This window comes from Cucumis melo, chromosome 11, assembly GCF_025177605.1.
Source record: "Cucumis melo cultivar AY chromosome 11, USDA_Cmelo_AY_1.0, whole genome shotgun sequence".
Lineage (NCBI taxonomy): Eukaryota > Viridiplantae > Streptophyta > Magnoliopsida > Cucurbitales > Cucurbitaceae > Cucumis > Cucumis melo.
Genome location: NC_066867.1, coordinates 30,135,104 through 30,155,346, shown reverse-complemented (window position 1 = coordinate 30,155,346; position 20,243 = coordinate 30,135,104). Strand labels below are relative to the sequence as shown.

The window sequence follows — 20,243 nt, the reverse complement described above, 5'->3', positions numbered from 1 at the left end:
TTGTTTTTTAAGAACGCATTTACTATTTATCATTTAAACAAATACATTATGTGTATTTGGATATACATCGTTTTTAGAACAAAAATATATATAAGTTTATAAATATTCATCAACCTTACTCTATTTAAAATTTCATAACAAAATTAGTAAATAAGTATACCTAAGAACACTTAATTAAAAAATATGCATATCTCAAAAAACATAAATATTTGGCAATACATACCTTCACTCCAACTAGTAGTGTTCTCTCATTTCCTTTGTAGTTTTATTATTAGCCTATCTGTAATATACTAATTTCGCACTTTTTATATTTTGAATCACATTTTTTTATTATAGTTTTGATATTTTTCAACGTCAACGTCATAGATATTAAGATCACTACTTATATTAGTTTGAAATTAAAGTTATTTTTATCAAATTTGTTAACTAATAGCATTTAAAAAAAAGGAAGGAAAATACACATTTAAATATATTTCCAAAATGTATACATAAAAAAGTTAATAAATACTTAATAAATAGTAAATTAATTATTGTGTTATGTATAATATATTTATATTCACCTCGTCTCTTCACATTCGTGTTCGTCGTCTATTATGAATAACGATAACATCAAGTAATAAATCAAACTATTCAATACGTTGGTTTAATTTTTTATTTTTAATCGAATGAAAATAGTTTTTGCTATGAATTTAACTATTTGTTTCATGTTATATTTAATTTTATTCCTTTAGTAATTATTACTACCACTGTTATTATTATTACATTATTATCGTTACTACTATCGTTATTAATTTAACAATGAGGGGTGGAGATGGATGATTGAAAAGTTACTTGTGCTTTTTTTTTTTCTTTTCTTTTTTAAAAATAAACTTTGATTTAATTTACGTTTTCTAGAAAGAAAAAAAGAAAAAAATCAAAATTCAGATACTACGTATTGGAAAAAAAAAAAATCAAATTAAAACATAGCTCAACTCTTTGTGCTATCAAATCAACCTCTTCCCCATCCATGTATTGTTTGTTTGTGTGTTTTCTTTTAGGTGGGCCGATTAAAATTGGGCTCAAATGGCACAACTACCCATCCAAACTCACGGCCTTGTCGAACCCAATAACAAATGGAAGTGTATCAATATTTTTAAAAAATTGTAAATATTCTTTTATGATTTATCAGCGACAGACCAACATTTGCTACATGATCTATCGGTGATAAACTCTTATCATTGATAGATTTTGACAGATTTTTACTATATTTGCAATTTTTTTAAAATGTTATATACTTAATTATTTTGAATATAATTGCTACATTTGCAACTATCTTTTTTTTAATACACACATTGTTGCATGTATTTTTATTTTATTTAAATTTGATCTTATTATAGATGTTATAATAAGTGTGTAATATAGACAGATGTTTAGTGTATGTAGACGGAATGGCACTATATAATAAACATACTAAAAAAAATTAAATATTAAAATTTGCAAATGGATAGCTCAAAACACAACTTGGTCATTATAAAAGTGAGGGCACAATTACAATGCTACAACTATATTTTGTTTAAAAATGATAAACATATATATTGGAATCTGACACTTCAAAATTAGTATTAAATTACAAAAACGATAATATAAGAAGCGTCACGTGTCCCCACTGGCCCCTACATAAATCCGTCGGTGTATCTTTCTAGATGTTGTTTACATATCTTATAATTAGACTCTCTTAATGTACATGAAATGTCATGTTCTAGTTGTTAAGTAGCCTTAAACAACAATATTTGGCAAAATGCATATCAGTGGGAAAGTGAAAGAAGAAAATTTTGGTAGAATTGAATTTATATATTTTATATTTTGGTATTTTAACATTTTTCTAATTTTTAGTTTTTTATTTTATTATATTATAATTTGGCTACATCAGATAATTTGAATATATGGGACCTAAGCTCGAGCCTATACCTAATCTTTCAATTTGAAAATTGAAGGGAGGGATTGATAAGAAAAGTGTGAAAAAAAAATACTAAACTTTGACACAATTTTCCTAAGTAGGGCTATAAATGACAGTAGCAATTTACTTCATTGTTTGCTTATCGTATGTCTATGCATGCACCGGCTAAAGAATTTTGTGCAATTTAATGTTGTCTTGACGAAAGGATACGATACGAACGGTCAAAGACTCAAAGACTCAAAGTTACTGTTTATGTTTTCTTTAACAGTTTAGATGTAGATTTATCATTTCTAAAATATGTTACACAAGAGTATTTTGATATTTTACTAAGGTTTAGGAAGCTATCTAATTCTAGCCATTGGTTTTTACAAGACAGTTTTTTAACTTATAATTTTGGAAATGAAATTTTTTCTACGTGGATGACCGAGATTTGCTATTATCTTCTTTAAATTATCAATTTTGTAGCTGCATGCTTGGGTATTCATATGAAATTGATCAACTTATCTATCAAGTGTGAGTAGGGAATGAGTTTTTGCTATCGATCACAAGACAACAACGTCTAACTTTCATTGGAGTTGTGCTTGTTGATTTTGGGGTTCTCAAATTTGTTAATTAAGGGTTCTAATTCTCAAATTGCTAGGATTTACGATTGTTTTCTTATAAGAGAGGAAAATGAAGAGAGCAAGATGAAGGTACAGTTAGCAAAGAGATCAGATGATAATCGAATGCATACTGATATTTGAATTCTGGATTTCTTATCATATGTCAAACAATCATGATCATTCCTATCAAACCACACACTATACAGGAAATAGTATGGACAGAAGTCAAAACTATTCGTAATACATTGTGAGAAAAGTTGGAAGCAAGTTGAGAATCTAAGAGAAGCTGCCAAGAAGAAGAATTTCTTTTTTAACAAACTCAAGAAATTATGCACACATTTGTCTCAATCAAACAAGAATATTTACATCGAAGTTGATGATTTTTCATGGGGGTTTAAATAAAACCATTCTTAAAGTGTAATTAGAGAGATGAGAAATCTCCTAAATGGTTCCAGATGCAATGGAGCTGAGCTGAGCCTTGCATCGACGACAATCGAGCGATGTGCCCGTTACAAACAAACAGTTTCACACTCGTCCTAAAATAAATCGCTTCGGGCATTAGATGTCAACCGAAGTCCGAGTAAGATTTGCACCTTGCATCTTTCGTGTAAGCATTCTGAGGAAGATTGCTTCAGGCTTGCATAGAAATCTGACATTTCCAAGGTTCAACTAGCTAAGCATACTATTCACGATGGAATTGTTGACAAGAATGATGAACTACCTTTGTCATCTAATGTGGGAGGACTTTGATCTATAAAGTTACAACAAAGTGTATCTGAAGCTGCAGCCAAATGAGGAACTAAAGCAAGAAATCATCTAAACACAAATATTCTCTGTTTGGTACCCGCTAAAGTCGACCGATCCATCGTCTCCTTGTTGCTGGGAAATAGAAAACATAGTAGAGTTAACAATGATATATGGAAAGGAATCCATTTTTTATAACAATCAAACAAACATTTAGGAAAAAGGGAAAAACTAACCTGTTGTTTGAGAAAGACACCAAGAAGTTCATCCTGGCCAAAGTCATCGGATAAGAGGTCAGTTTGATAGTTTGCATCGGGGATTTTCTGAGATTTGACCTCCACAGGATCGAGAAGCGAGTTTTGGGCAATATTTTGAGGATTCTCGGGTTGAGTCAAATCCGAAAAGGAAAACATAGTCTTTCCAACGACTGATGAATTTTGATTTTGTCCATTCATTTGGCTTGAAGGAAAACCATGATGAATTAAAGTGGAGGGTGAGATATCAAAGCTATCCTGCATGAAGTTCCCATGGTGAAAAGTACCAAAGGCCAAGGTGTTAACATTTTGAGAATCCCAGTCATGGGATTTCTGCAGGGGCAAGTCACTAAAAACATCATAACTTGACATTAGTCCGCCCGAAACTTTTAGATCTGAACTAATCTCTTCTTGAAACACCCCTTTACAGTTCAAGGTAGATACAGATGAATTGCTCTGAAGAGAATAATTGTTAGACAATTCTGTGGTTTGGCTCATTGGATAGTTCACCATCACCGATGTTGGTGAAACTAGGTTGTATCCAGGCCTGTGGCTATTATCAGTAGTCCCATTTCCCCTTGTAACACTACCTGATATGATCGGTTTCCTTAGTGTTGATGGAATTCTGGGTAAGTGGCTAGCAGGAGAGTGGCCTAGAGTTTGTTGTTGAGACAAATGCATTAGTTGAGTTCCACTATGTTCGCTCTTGATATTGAGTTGCATGTTTATGTTCCCCTGAGGCTGCACAGAGGAGTGCTGAATATTTCCAAGCTGCTTTGGCTCAATTTTTGTTGGAATCTCATGAAACAAGTTTACTGGTTTACTATTATTTAGGTGTTGTGTTTGGTCCTCAACAAACCTCAATTTTGGATTTTCAAAGCTGAATATATTGTTCTGATCAACAAGGGCCATGGATATGCTAGATTTCGCGGTAGGCCTACGAAGTCCTGTTGCTTGGAGGGCAGCAAGACTTTGTGGCGAGAGTTGGCCAGTGACCGAAAGCGTCTGAAGATCGATCCCATTGAATGAACCCATTGATCCAAAAGGTGGGTCTTGGGGGTTGATAAAAGAATTGTTCAAATTACTTTGATGTGGAGATACTCCACTAAGCCTTCTAAGATATAAGCGATATTTCTGCATAGCCATCAAATAAATAAAACAATTAAGATGCCTATGCTAATCATCAGGAAACAAAGAGAAGATACACACAAAGAGCCCCTTAAATCTTTTATACCTGAAGATGACTGGCAACATTTTCTCTAGTAAGCCCTGGAACATTCATCAACTCCAATATCTTCTTAGGGACAGCTTCTGCATTTTCAAAACAAGATTGAAAACATAACCAAGAAGAACAATGTGCAGTTGGAGTTGGGTATATGATGAATTAATCCTTTAAAGATTCTTGACTTGATCAAACTTAAAGAAAATAAAGATAAAAGAAAATGGCTACAGAACTATTTTGAGGATAAGACGGCACGAAATAAAAAGAAATGCTTTAAGAGAAGCAATGGATGAACTGATTCTTCTTAAAGTTTGGGTTCAATTGCAAAGAACAGGATGAACAACATGAAGAAATGTGTCGGTCATGCATTAGGCTTCTAATTCATCGAGATGAAAAATGATCATATAATTAAATAAGGGTCAAGCATTAAAAACAAAACCTCCCTAAATGAACTTGAAATGTAGGCTATAATCAGCTAATGTTACAGGATCATAGCCTATACATGTATCATTTATGTTACGATGGTTGTGTTGTTACCTAGAAAATGTTAAATTACAAATTTAGTTTATGAAACAAAGTACATCCAAAAAGTCTTGAAATTAAAAAATATCTATTAAGTCCTTGAATCTTAAATCTTGTGATTAATAGATTCCTAAATTTTAAGAATGTCAAATAAGCCCATATACTTTCCATTTTGCATCTAATAAATCCTTGGCATGTCCAATATTTGTTTATAATTATTAACAAGTTTTTTAAACATGAATAATCAAATACAGAGTTCCAAGTTTAAAAACCTTCTAAAACTCTAATCGAAGGACATATTTGACACGAATATGAAAGTCTAGGGACTACTCGTAAATTGTAATTTAACCTCTAAAAAACAGTCATAAGTTTGACGGAGGCATATAGAACTGGGAGAGGTAGAAGGGAAGACATACTGTCAATGCCTAGCTGATTAACTGCGGCAACAAACTGTTGATGGAGCTCAACTGACCATACCACCCTCGGCTTCTTTAAAGTTGATGTATCGTCCCTCTCCTCGGGCTCTTCTTCTGCATCCCTCCTCCTCTTCGAGCTGTTCCAACTTCCTTCATATGCCGAAGATGAATAATTTGCACCTTCAGACAGATTTTGCTCTCGATCTCCCTCGTCCACGCTACCGGATTGCTCTAAATCCTTCCATTCAGTCTTTCTCTTCCGAACTACATGTTGCCATATGTTCCTGAGTGCTTCAATCCGAACAGGTTTGATAAGGTAATCACAAGCACCATGAATCACTCCTTTCATCACAACATTCTTCCCATCATCAGCTGACATCACTGTACAATCACATGTCTCCAATATTAGTCTGCAAAATTATATAAACCACACATAATTATATAAGTTAGTATTCAACGATCCAGTAAACGCATCTAAACCAATTTACTCACTGATGACAGGCAAATCCATCTCCAGCCCAACTTGCTCTAGAAGCTTGAATCCATCCATGTCAGGCATATGCACATCACTTAAGACAATATCAAAACCATTTTTGTTCTCACGAAGCATGGATAGAGCAATCTCCGCTCGGTTGCATTTCGTCACTGTCATTAACCCCAAAAACAGCAGATTAACTACTGATGATTTGTTGTATGATCACAGAATTGTTGGATTGGTATAAGGTTTAGCTAAGAGACCAATTATTTATGTTGAAAAGCAGTTTAATCATGTCCAAAATGGGTACAAAACATACTTTCTAATGATTGAAATCAATTTTAATGATATGGAAACAAGTTTCAAGAATAAAACCCCCCAAGTCACTCACAAACATGACGGAAAGAGTTCCGATTTCTGAATCTACAAATGAGTAAAGAGATGATAGCTTCAGAAGCACGCAAATCAATTAGCAGAATTTAATGTAATTTCCGTTGTGGATCAAATAGAAAAATAAGCTCAGGGGGGCAAAAAAAGTGTAATAAGTGATAAGACAACATGTTCTTATTCCAAAGACAATAAGAAAATTCGAGGTCAGGAGCAAACCTAAACTTAAAATTTCTTCAAGAAACAATCCAGAAAATAGTCCAGAGTCGAATATTAACTCACAAAGAACAGGAGACCCCAAAAAGTAAAGAACTCAGGAAAGAAAGAAGAAAAACGGAAGTTGGAATTGAAAACAAACCAGCATAGCAGCAATTCTGAAGCATCTTTTCCAAGATCCTGAGACAGGTAGGATCGTCGTCTACAACCAGAACCCGAAGACCCGCCGGAAACTGATCAGAACCCATATCCGTGGCTTTTCTAGCAGAAATTAAAGTCGGCGTCGGTGTCGGTGTCGGTGTCGGGATCGATCCCTTCATGTGGCTGAGATCCATTCCACAAGGCTCAAAGTTCCCACAAGCAAAACAGAGCTAAAGAAACCAAAAGACTACACCTTCAGAAGAGAGATTCCCCAATTTACAAAACCCATCAGAATCTGACTTTCTAATAAAAGAATAATTGGAGCCGTCTGAACCAGAAACCAAAGACAAGAACTCTTTCACTACTTGAAGATGAAATTCTCAGATTGATTTGATTTCAAGGGGGTTTCTATTTCTATAGCCTACTCATAAAAATGGCTTGCTCCTTGAAGAACCCATGAACCCAATTTTTGTTTCTCTCTCTATTATGGGAGTTTTCTCTCTCCTAACCTGGCTTTTTTCCTCCAATAGTTGAACTGTTTTCTGCTTTCTTCCACTGCAGTCCACTTTATCCGCTATAAACAGAGAGCAAAACCTACAAATGCCTTACTTTTAACAGTCAAATCCATTGGCTAAAGGCTTCTTCAACACAGGACTTTAACTCGAGATAACAAGATATACAATAATCCACAAAAAGAAGTGAGCTTTTTGAAAATTAAACAAAATTTTCATAGAGGATGGATATCTGACACAGATGGTGATGAGCAAAAATTAATATTCTTTCAAATTCGATAAGGTTGAGGATCGAATTTGAGGGTTGTTTACTTGGAGTTGCTATGCTACAATGACAGCCACTTGCACCATTACGAGGAGATCAATTTTCAGCTTCCTTTCTCAACCTTAGTTTTAGAAACTTTAAATTACAAGTTTAGTCCATTCCTTTTAAAAGCTTTTGTATCAAATAGATTTTAAAACTTTTTTAAAAACTTCTTTCAATTTTACACAAATGACTCTTCAAATACTAACAATTTCTGTCTATATGCCCTTGACCCTTGTTTATTTTGTTATTTTAAAAAAAGTGATGAACAATTTTAGGCACAAATTTTAATTTTATGTATATATGTACTGATTCATGAAGTGTTGAATATCTCATAAGTGACTTGTGTGATACAAAAATTAAAACTTTACTCATGCATTTGAAATTGTATAGATAAAGAAAAAAAGAAGCAAAAGAACAATAAACTTTGGAGCCGTTTGACACACCAACTTTCTAAGTTATGATTAAACGGTTCAAGATCAACAACAAATACCATTTTTTTTAGTACTAGTAGCAAATACCATTAAGCTCAACTTCATCTTCTTACTTTTTTATACTATTCACCTATAACAAGGAATTCAATGTTCTCCTTTATCTATAATTTTTGTAATAAACTGTAACTTAATCTTACAAGTCTACCCTTCATACTAAGTTTAATAAATTGATCTCAAACTTACTAACTCCATCTAGTAAGTCAATCGTCCTTGATATATAAAAGTCGAATCTATTAAAATATAACTAGAGTCAGCAAAAGCAAAACTAAATGGCAATAATAAGAAAAAGTAAACAATAATAACAATAAAAAAAACCTAAATTCCACGTGCTCCAAAGGGGAATCATCCCTGTGAAGAGAAGAACCCAAGAAGCAGGGCTTGCAAAGTGAGAGAAGGTTGTCTGTCTCTGTCAATTATGAAATAATATGAATAATAATAATGATATAGTTTTTAAAATAATAAATAAATAATTGGGCAAAGCTACCCGTCAAGTTGCCCTCCGCTGTCTCTGACAAGCCTTTTGATTATTATATGCTTTACCCATTCATCTACCTGTGCTTCCCTCAGCGGCCATCTGTCATTTCGACTTCGTGGAGGATAAGATCTCTTTGGCTCCCATCCTTTCTAGTTCTAACCCTTTCCTTTTTTCCTTTTTACATAGTCAGAGAAAGAAAAAAGGATAATGAATTAATGATTAAACAAATCAAGGCCGTCCGATTCATTTTCCACCCTCAATTTTTCTTCTTCTTTTTACTATAATAATAAATAAGGAATTAAAAATTCATTATAAAACCTATTCTATCTAGCTATGAAGTAAATTTTAGTAAAAGGACAAAGCTATAAAGTTAACAGATGTCTGACTAATTATACCACCTCTATTATATGTGTGTCAATATAATAATAATAAATAATATAAATAGGTTAAATGATTCTAAACTTTGTTCATTTTATCTTGGTCTCTCAATTTTTCTCTCTTTTGCTATCGAAGTTTTGAAATAACTTTAAAATCTTGTTAATTTAATCTATAAATATTTATATGATCAAACCCACTTGAGTCAAATAAATCCAAATTAAAAAACAATTCTTCTTCCACTTGCATCTACAGCTTTCCACATTTTATTTATTTATTTTTAAATTGAAATCTTTAAGCAAATTAGAATAACGACTTCGAGTAAATTAAAAACAAAATAGAACTAACATATCAATGTTAACATCTATGATAAGTAAAATAAATTAGAAAAAAAATTACAACATATGTATAAAATAAACTCTAAAAAATTACTGATAAGTATAACAACAATGTATCACAAAATCGAAGAGAGAGAGGGAGGGAGAATTGGAAGGAAGAAAAACAAAACACTTTTTGTATCACAAATTATCCCAAGTTTGAGGCACTAAAAAATTTATAGGTAGATGAATTGCATCTAATATATGAGATGAGAAGGAGAAATAGAATGACAATACTCCAAAATGGTCACAATCAAATTTTTGAATGAGAAACTTCTTGAGTTTTTCAAAAAAAAAAAAAATCAATTTACCATTTAACCTTTAATTAAAATTTAAACAATACAGTTATTATCGTATTTAGTATCATGGTCATCCAAATATAGAAATCATATCATCATTTTGAGTCTTAACGAGAGAAACTAAAATAAATTCTTTTTAAAAGCTTAAGGATTAAAACATACATTTTAAAAGTTTAGGGACCAAAATAAAATAAGATAGAAAGTTTAGGGGCCAAAATATGATATAAACCTAACAAATATATAAAAGGTATAATGAATGGATTATAATTTACCCAGTACAAATTTAATAGTCCAACATCTCTAATTATTATAATCTACGATCGTCAACGATAGGATTCCTATTTCAATCGCTCTTTATTACCATATTCATTATTTTTTAAAACCATTTCTTTTAGTTTTTTAGTATAGTGCTTACTATTTCTTATTCATACCAAAATAGTATGCACATCAGACACAAACTATACAGTATATAGACCTCAAACTACAACAATCTTCAACTCCAATACAAAGTATTATAACCTACTAACTACTATAACCAACTACCAAATTGAGTTTAACTCAATAGCACAATCTCCTATCATAGAGGTGGGTGGTTTGATATCCCATCTCTATAATTGTTGTATTCAAGAAAATAACTTATAATAACCAACTCAATTTGCTAAACACTCTCTGTTTGATTTATATTTACAAATCTTCTATTTCTTTCTACTTAAAATACATAAAAATATCAATAAATATCATCACAAGTGCTTTTTCGCCTAATCATAATTACTTTTTCTAGGTGTAACAATTGGCCTCATTCATGACATGGGCACAACGATTACTGCTAAATAAGCTTAATTTGACATATGTCTAAGAAGTTGTACATCTATAAGAAAAGGTTTGAGAAAGTTCATGTTGTGTTGATCCTCAGAACCTAAAAGCATACGTAGTTAAGTTTTAATTAATAACATAAATATCAAACTATACAAGTTTTAGATATACTCTAAAATTTTAAAATATTTTGATGATTAAACTTGAAATTATTTTTAAAAATTACAACTCACAAAGTCTTTATATCGAAACAATTGACATAAATGAATGCAGAGGTTAATTGAAAAAAATTAGAAAGCATGTATTTACTTCAATGATCCATGATAATTCTAATTACATGAAGCTCTTATAAACGATCGACAATGTATGTATGCTTTTCAATTTTAATTTTCAAAAATAAAAATTGAAACTCCAAAAGCCTTATTCGTGAAATGGTTTCCGAATTTTGAAATAGTCTTAAAAGAGGGTTGACATAGTCATCCGATGTTCAACTAAAAAGGTTATAAAGAAAAATCTTTGTTATTCACTGTCTTGAGATTTCTAAACATTAATCCAGTTTAGTTGCTAAAGCATCTCTACCACCAAAAGGCAGTAGACTAGAATTCTACGTGTGATGTAAATATTAAACAAAAAGAAAAAAAAAAAAAAGCACCGAGAAGAATTCAATTATTATAAAAGCTTCAAAAAAGAAAATCAAAATATTAAAAAAAAAAAAATTGATTCTTTATCCCTTGGGGATAAAGAAATAGCTTGCTTATTCCATTGATAAAACATAAAAAAGTAGAATTCTGGTAAAGTGGAGTCTACTGAACCGTATATTCCCCGTGTGGCACAATGGCCTAGTCTCTAAAAAGTAGAGATGTTCGGAAATGACACGAAACATAATTTTTTCAGTTTTTTTTTTTTTTTTTTCCCTTAAAGCAAATCAATACAAAAATAATCAATAATTGTTCTTTCTTGGTTAAAATATGTCTTAATAATTTTGGTCCCTTATAATTGTCTAATAGTCTTTGTTAAGTATTTTTACCAAATCTTAAATTTATGTTTATTTTCTTTTTATCAAAATGGATTAAATAATAATAATAATAAATAATTTTAGTATAATAAAATAAATAAATTATTTTAGATGACAAAATTTATGAAAAAAATTACAAATATACTAAAATATGATAAATCTATATGTCTTTATCATGATATAAGTTAACACATATAAGTCATCGTAGATCAACCGTAATATTTCGCTATATTTTATAAATAATTTAAATTTATTTTACTATATTTAAAATAAAAAAAAATAGACTTTCAAAGTTTATGATGAAAATGCTATAGATGGCAAAAAGAACTAAATTTAAGATTTATTAAAAATATAAAGTCTAAAATTAGATAAATAAAAGTTATAAAAATATAAAGATCAAAACTGCACAAATCTGAAAGTATAGGAACAAAAGGATAATTCAACCTTCTTTCCTTTAAATTCAGCTAAAATACCATTTCAATCCTTATAGTTATATGTTTGTTCAATTTTAGCCATGGATTTAAATTTTAACGCGTGTATTTTTAATTAATCTAGTAAATAACAAAAAAAGAAAAAAAAATCGGGCAAAAGATCAATAAATGTGGGGGCTATTTTTTTTTTAATACATGACTAAAATCAACCGTTTGAAAGGATGGAAGTTAAAATTAAGTTAATAACCAAAATGACATTTTAATTGTTAAAATTTAATTTAGTTTCTCGATGTTATGTTTTGAAAATTGTTTTTTATTCTTTTGAATTTTGAACACAGTTTAAATATACAATAGTTTTAACTTCATAACTAATATAACAGTCATCCTTAAAAAGTAAGTTTTTAGAATAGGATAAGAAATGTCACTGAAATTTGTTTAAATATTTCACGCTTTGAATGTATACAAAGGAAATATGTTTTGAATGTATATATATTTATTTATTTATATAATCATAAAAAATCTAATAGAGTATAATATAAAAATAAGCATTCATCAGTGTTTATCGATCGATTGGAGTTGGTTTTAACAAAATCGACCCCTAACCGACCATAGTCGATTTAGTAAAGTGTTAAACCGATCTTGGCATTGATGAGTAAGGATCAATCGGTCAGATCGACTTAACGCTAAAAAATAATTTTTGAAAATTTTCAATTTAAAACTTTCCAAAACCAACTATGACCAACTCTTTTCATTTTTCGATCAATCAACTTCAATTTCGACGATCTACTTGACTTTTCGATCCACCATACTTATCCCTATTTAGTCTATCCCATTTTTGTGTCTATTGTTTTAAACAAAAAGAAAAAGAATATGTTAAGTGAATATTTGAATATACCAAATGAAAAATATTTGCCACGTGGTGACACACAAAGTGTTGGACCAAAGAAATGGCCAGCAGGAAAACTACAATAATGACCAATCAGCTCACTTCTCTGTCTTAATCACCACGAAAGCAGTTGTGTACTACAACTTAAAATATTATTGAAAAAAGATAAATAAATGTTTGGAAATTTGTGAGTCGTTAAAACTCCAAATTCTAAAAGAGAATTGAAATGCCACTACCAAAAGCTGACACAAAAGGGCAATAACAAGCATGTTGGCAGCAAGCAATTCAATAGAGAGAAAAAAAATATAAGATAGCATATGAAAAGAAAACGACGGAAAGACCCTAAAAAAAGACATGAGTAATTATTTTAAAGAAATAAGATTTAAAACAAAATGAAAAGTTTTTAAGTATTATTATAGTGAATATGCAAGAGCTTTGATGGACCAAAATGAGTTAGAAGTGAAAATGAAATAACCAAATATAGTCTATTTATAAAAGTAAAGGACCAACATAAACATTTTGAAAGTTCTATGAAAATATAATTTGAAAACCAAAATTAATATTTTGAAAACCAACCCGAATTGAAACAAAAAAGTGTAAGGACCAAGAGTATATAATAATTAATTTACATGGATACCATCATACCAATTCATATCCTAAACTTCCGTCGAAGCAACAATCCAAGTAGGCTACCTTTTATAATCACTTCAATTGACTTTCAACAAGAGAATATTTTTTAAATAGGCTATCTTATTAGTGTCCAAGTTAGCTTACATGCATCTTAATTAATCTCATGAAACAACTTACAAGACTTTAGAATATTTAGATATCGAGCAAACCCATAGAATATTAAATTCTAAGTAGGTGGTCACATGAATTGAACTCATGATCTTATAGTCCGTGATCAAAGTCATGCCTCTATTTTTACCTATAGGTCAACCAATTATTGTTAACAAATAGCTCGTGAACAAAGTAGTCATGCCTCTACTTTTACCCATAGGTCAATCCATTATGGTTAATAAATAGGCCACCATGAAATGAAGTACTACCATTTGGAGTGGAATGTAAAATTAGACTAAGTAGCCACTTGACCAAACACCTGAGAGTTATATATTAAAACTAAGGGTAAACATAATAGACCGTTAAACCATTCTGACCAATTAAACTAAAGTCGGTCGGAGAATGAGAGGGGTCGGTTGGTATCGGTTTGAAAAAGATCCAAATTGAGAAATTTCATAAAACATTTAAAAGAGCTAAATCGATTGACCGACCCGATAAAAAAACAAAAAAACAAAAAAACAACCCACCGACATTTACTCATCGACGGTTAAAGTCAGTTTTGAACATTTACTAAACCAACTATAATTGATTTAGTGACGGTTTTGTCAAAAAACCGACCGAAGACCATACTTAATCAAAACATCAGTCACCTACTTATCAATCAATTAATTATAACAATAGGCCAATCTAATAATCTATAACTCATGCTAGAAAGATATCTAGCACATCACATCTAAAAGAAGCTTGTGTAAGGAAGATAATGTAGCATATGGTCGCGCTCTATACTAACATAATATGTAGACCACTAAAGATGTGACTAATGTCAAGACAGCACACCTTAAGCCATCCTAGCAAGTTACAGGAATCAATCGAGATAATTGTTATCGAGGCCAATAATTACAATTTGGTGTGGCTCTAATGGGGTCACCTTAATAGACACTAAAAGAACTATCAAAATTTTGTGTCTCTTCTCGTTGTATTTGATTACAACAACTCAGCTAATGTAATAACTAGGCTAGGCTATCTGTGAGTAACAACTAGCTAAACTAAAAAATAGTTATCAAAGATAAAGGAATAATATGTTACAACAAGGCTAAAAATAGTGATTAAGAACTCAAACTGTGCCGCAGAACTGTTGGGGTCATATTTGATCTGAAACGCCCATCAACAATCAACCAAATTCATGTCAAAGTTTCTAGAGATTAGGGCCCATGTCTTATTCTTGAAGAGCATTGAACTCTATTCCTTTTATCTCTGTAACTATATCTTATTTTAGCTAGTTGTTACATGAACTCATTCAATAAATATAGTTCATCCCTTGTAATCAAATACAATAAGAAACACAAAATTTTGATTTTGATATTTATTTGTCTTTATTTGTATAAAAGCCACATTGACAAGTGTCTAATAACCTTGACAAGCGATAACCATTAAACTTTTCCTCTCGTTAAATAAAGGGGACTAATCACATATATGCACATTCTCAAGGTGAAAATCTATCTTACCAAAACGTTAATCTAATTGAAGTATTAGAGAGTGATTCTAATTATGTCAAGCGAACACCACCGTTTCACGTCACTCTCTTCCATTCCAATTAATTATTTTTTTTAATATCGAAACTGCACAAACATAATTATAACTCCTCAAGCTCTACTTAGAAGTGAACTTCAATACTAGATTGTTTTACCTGTGCGATTAATGCATGGCACCATAAATAAGCCCATTCACCTTACAGACTTCATCTTCTAACTGCGGCTCCACAAGCACCATTTCTGAGAAGATACAACGAAGATGTGTCCTCTGCTTGAAACTGCAAAGCCCAGCTGATTGAATGCAAGTTACATCTTGAAATAAATATACGTACAGTAGAAATTTGTAGTCTGCAGACTATGCAACTCACTAAACCTTAAAATTCATCAAAATAATTACAAAAAGCTAAATAATATTTTGAAGTACTTCTCTGTTTGTACCACATTCTTTCTATTTTCTTCCTTCTCTTTCTCTATTTCAACAGCTCTTCTCGGTATTCTTTTTGGTGCTTGCATAGGGTTTAGAGCATAGCTCTTAACCGTTTCTTTCATGTTTAACCAAAAGCTTCTTGAACTTTTGCAACTCGTGCATAGAAAATTCAAGTAGAATTAACTTTTCTTGTGAAGTGTTTGATTTTTGGGCTTAAAAACGTGTTCATTGTCTTGAGAGTTTGATCTTAAAAGCAATTTGTGTTCAACTAATGTGAAAATTAAATCAATTTAGGATTTGAAAGATCGTAAATTAAAATGAATTCATATCTAAAGGGCTACTACCTTCACCAGGTTTTTATGTGCATAGATTTGCTCATTGCTCTCTCTTTTTTTGCAAGGAAAAGAGTGCTATGACAAAAAATGGAAACTACTTGCCAACTGTTATGGATAAGGATATAGTATATGTAATTGTATGCAGAAAATCCCTAAACATGTTACTCGTTTTTTACTACCAACACAAACTTCACCTTTTCTCGCTTTAAAGTTCAATTACCAACTCTTCGGTTCCAACAGAGAATTCAAATCACACATTTATTAACATAAGTAAGCTCTCAATTAGTGTTCCAGCATAGAAACAAAAGCAAGAAATTTGATCGAGGATAGATGTCATCAACCAACTCTCCTGGGAGTTGTAGCTGAGAGGAAAGAATCTACTTTATTTCTTTCTTTATTATCATTTGAATAAAAAGCTGTTTTCACAGGGAAAATTTTGAAAAAGTAAAAGTGCCTAAAAGAACCAACCCGAAAACCATAAAGAAAGGATTTCTAACTAAGTAAAATATTTCCTAGAGAATAATTACAGGGCTTTGACCAAATAGAGACGTGAAACCTACTCCAGACCAAACCAAGCCAGAGAACACATTCTCAAGACTACTTTATTTGAACTCATCTATTCATATGCATCATCTTACGAAATTAATTGGCGTATGTTCGGAGGATAAAAAGAAAATCAATGAGCCACCTCCATGATTAAGAGATGGCTCATGGCTCACGCCATTCTCCTCTCTGGAAAACTCCTTTTGTTGTGGATAGAAGGGGACTTGAACGTCGGACCTACAATTTTGATTTAGATAGATATTGACTAGCAAAATCTCCCAAAAATGATGGGCAAGTTTAATACATTCCGATACATCACGTGGGATCATGCCCAAGAATATACCCTCTTGAGTCTTTTCTATCTAGAAAATTATCTGCTTGAAGACACCCTGTATGAACGCAATTGCGTACAAGCACTCAAAAAGCAGGAAGAAAATCTCCCAATTTCCGTACAATCTACCCATAACCCATTGGTCCTTGCTGATTCCAAAAAATATTGAATATGCAATTTATCAGAAACCAGTCAACTAAATTAAAGACAACATAATTCATAAAGAATGCTAGAGCAGAATTTGAAACTGAACGGAAAGGATTCTATAGCACCTAGACCTCTTACATTAAAATAGAAACCAAACCCTAACTAATCTAGAAGATTGTTGAAGTATCTACAAAATGACACATATGTGCATACTTAGTTTTTCCAGAATTATGTTGAAATACGTAAATTGTGAACAAATATGGCAAAAGTAAGGATATAGAAGTGTCTAAGGTTTCGCTAGGATCCAAGGAGTTCTCGAGAATTTGATAATTTATAGAAATATCTAGAACCTTGATAGACTCTAAAAAAACTAAAAGATCCTTTTTACTTGGACTCCAAAAGTCTCATGCTTTTTAGGTGCTGTGGCCCATGTGAAATCCAAGCAAAGAAAGGAAGGAAGAAGAGAAAACAAAAGCAAGAGAATTAGACATTCTCGTAGTAAAAGGTGAGTGGATGAGTTTTGAGAGAGGGAAAAAGAATCCTCGCAAAGCTGTACATCTTTTGTTTAAGTGATTGTCTCCCTACCTTTTGTGCCAATTCCTTCAATGTGTTACGGAAAATGGAATCCACGGCTGATATTCTACCTCCATTGGAGTGGGAAAAAAAATCCGACCATATTCAATAATCACACGATACATCTCGAAATCTTTCCTCGTAACCAGAGCCAAACAAAGCGTCTTGGTTAAAAGAGCAGTAGACTAAATTAATTACTTTCTATCTGCTTAGTGCTTACGACTGCCCACCAATTGGTTAACAGTTGGTGCTATGATATTTTCAATCTGCTTACGACTGCAATTAGCATATGACAATTTCGAACGTAAAGACAAGAATCAATCCTCCAGTAGTTGAAAAGCTTCGCACTATAGTAAAGTCCTATCGTCCACAGCAGAAACGATCGTGTCAATAAATAACAAACATTGAGCAACCTAGCCTCGGGCAAGACATATCGGGTAAAGGCAATCAATTGGAGAATCCATAACTTCCAACAACACCGGCTAATCAATAATTCAACATCAGAAAAGTAAAATCCACAAAACTAATATCTAATCAAGAAATTTGTCTAAGAAGAATATGATTCCAGATACCATTAGCATGAAAGCCTAAATGAATCTTTCAGACAGAAACATTCGCATCCAATATCGAACTCCAAAAAACGAAGGGCAAAAAGCACAACGAATCGATTTCAATGGGATATTAAAAATTAAAATGAAATCATAGAAAGCCAAGAAAACAAATATGCAATGGCGATCAGAAAATAATAGATTGGATTGATTAGTTTTGCTGAAAGAAAATGGAGAATCCATAACTTCCAAAAACACCCGCTGATCAATGATTCGGCATCAGAAAAGATAAACCCACAAAACTAATATCTAATCAAGAAATTTTTCTAAGAATAATATGTTTCTAATGTCAAACTCCATAACACGAATGGCAAAAAGAGGCAAAAAGCACGATGGATCGATTTCAATGGGAGATTAAAATTTGAAATGAAATCACAGAAAGCCAAGAAAACAAAGATGCATTGGTGATCAGAAAATAATCGGGAAAATAATCAAATGAATTCATTAGTTTTGCTGAAAGAAAATGGAGAATCCATTACTTCCAAAAGCACTGGCTAATCAGCGATTCAACATCATAAAAGATAATTCCACAAAACTAATATCTAATCGAGAAATCTGTTTAAGAAGATTGTGTTACCAGATACCGTTGGCATCCAAAAATATTTGCATCCAAAAATATTTGCATCCAAAATCGAACTCCATAACACGAATGGCAAAAAACACGGATCAATTCCAATGGGAGTATAAATTTTAAAATTAAATCATAGAAAGCCAGAAAACAAAGATGCATTGGCAATCAGAAAATAATCAGGAAAAGGTAATGCATCAGAAAGTATAAAAGAGAAACGGATCGCAGTTCTTACCGCAGGAAGATTGGCGCGAAACAGCATGGATGAATATCTTCGACGAGAGAAAATTCGGGAACCCGAGGAATGTTAAGAGAGTTGGATTTTGAACTCCGTTGGTCCAGTACTGATCGGCCCATTTTAACTACTGTTGGGCCACCTGTGTGTTGGGCTGGTTGGTTTTGGGTTAACCATGTTCGGCCGAAAACTAACAGAATTGGATTGCATAACTTTTAATGGGAGGTTTGGGTGAAGAGCGACTTGTAATAGTATAAGTATAAAAAAGCATACACATACATTTAACAAACATTTTTTCTATTTAAAAATTTATTGTTCATATAATAGACGTATTTGAAAATATCATAAAAAATGTTTGATTTATCGTGTATACTACACTATCTATCATATTTTCTAACTATCAATAACTTTATAAAAATAAATGTAAGTTATAAATATAAAAGGAAATAAGTATGATCTGCTAATTTGTTTAAATATATATATATATGTACATTTTAAATTTTTAGTAAAATCTTGACATACGACGTATTACTAGTAATAATAAAAAGAAAGTAATTTAATAAACTGATTTTAGAAAAACCATATTTAGTCCTTCAAATCTGGTCCATATAAATAGGCACATGTACTGGCAGTTCACATATTCCATATATTTAATTAAAGGAACAACCCTTCGAAAATAAAAAAAACAATAGAAAAAATTAAAGGAACACAAACTAGCTAAGACGTGAGCCGCGAGCCCCTCCACTTGAGTTGTGAGCCTCGAGCCCTTCTGCCCCAGTCATTAGTCACACCCCTTCTTCTGAGCCGTGAGCCGAATCTCTGTCTTTCAAGCCGTGAGTCTGGTCCCCTTCTTTCGAGCCATGAGCCAAGTCCCTTTTCTTTCAAGCCATGAGCCAAGCTCCTTTTCTTTCAAGCCGTGAGCCTAACCCCTTTCTTTCTTTCGAGCTGTGAGCCAAGCCTTTCTTCCAAGTCATTGAGCTGAGCCCCCTTTTGATCCCCTAGGCACAAGCCGCGCATCTTCCTTCGAGTCGTGAGTTGCACTATTCTACCCGAGTCGTGAGCCGTGCTCTTCTGCTGAGTCGTGAACCGCGCTCCTTCTGACCGAGCCATGAGCTGCACCCCTTTGCCTGAGTCAAGCCTTGAGTCGTTTCTTTCTGCCCAGTCCAGCAGCGTCTTCTCCCTCCCAAGCCAAAGCTGATTTGAATTTTCTTTGAGTCACCTTTAGGTAAATTTTATGTGCGTATTTCTTTATAATTTTAGGACTCTAA

At 32.2% G+C, this 20,243-nt stretch overlaps 1 protein-coding gene across 6 annotated transcripts; it reads right to left on the bottom strand.

Moving 5' to 3' along the window:
* Positions 1–2,825: 2,825 nt before the first annotated feature.
* Positions 2,826–19,062, bottom strand: LOC103497812 (two-component response regulator ARR2-like). Of its 6 annotated transcripts, XM_051091888.1 has the most exons (11): positions 18,976–18,998; positions 17,577–17,924; positions 15,364–15,486; positions 8,710–8,874; positions 8,541–8,631; positions 6,917–7,509; positions 6,189–6,341; positions 5,697–6,077; positions 4,771–4,847; positions 3,519–4,670; positions 2,826–3,417 (listed from the first exon to the last, which is right to left on the bottom strand). In XM_051091888.1, exons 6-11 carry the CDS (start codon positions 7,107–7,109, stop codon positions 3,355–3,357), a joined length of 2,019 nt encoding a protein of 672 aa, XP_050947845.1. In that variant the 5' UTR covers positions 7,110–7,509; positions 8,541–8,631; positions 8,710–8,874; positions 15,364–15,486; positions 17,577–17,924; positions 18,976–18,998; the 3' UTR covers positions 2,826–3,354. The 6 variants fall into 6 exon arrangements, 5 of the variants coding, with proteins under 5 accessions (XP_050947845.1, XP_050947846.1, XP_050947847.1 ...); XR_539484.3 differs by lacking the exon at positions 17,577–17,924 and having other exon boundaries at positions 2,826–3,187; positions 3,260–3,417; positions 6,917–8,874; positions 18,976–19,062; XM_051091889.1 differs by lacking the exon at positions 17,577–17,924 and having other exon boundaries at positions 6,917–8,631; positions 15,364–15,499; positions 18,976–19,001.
* Positions 19,063–20,243: the final 1,181 nt, after the last annotated feature.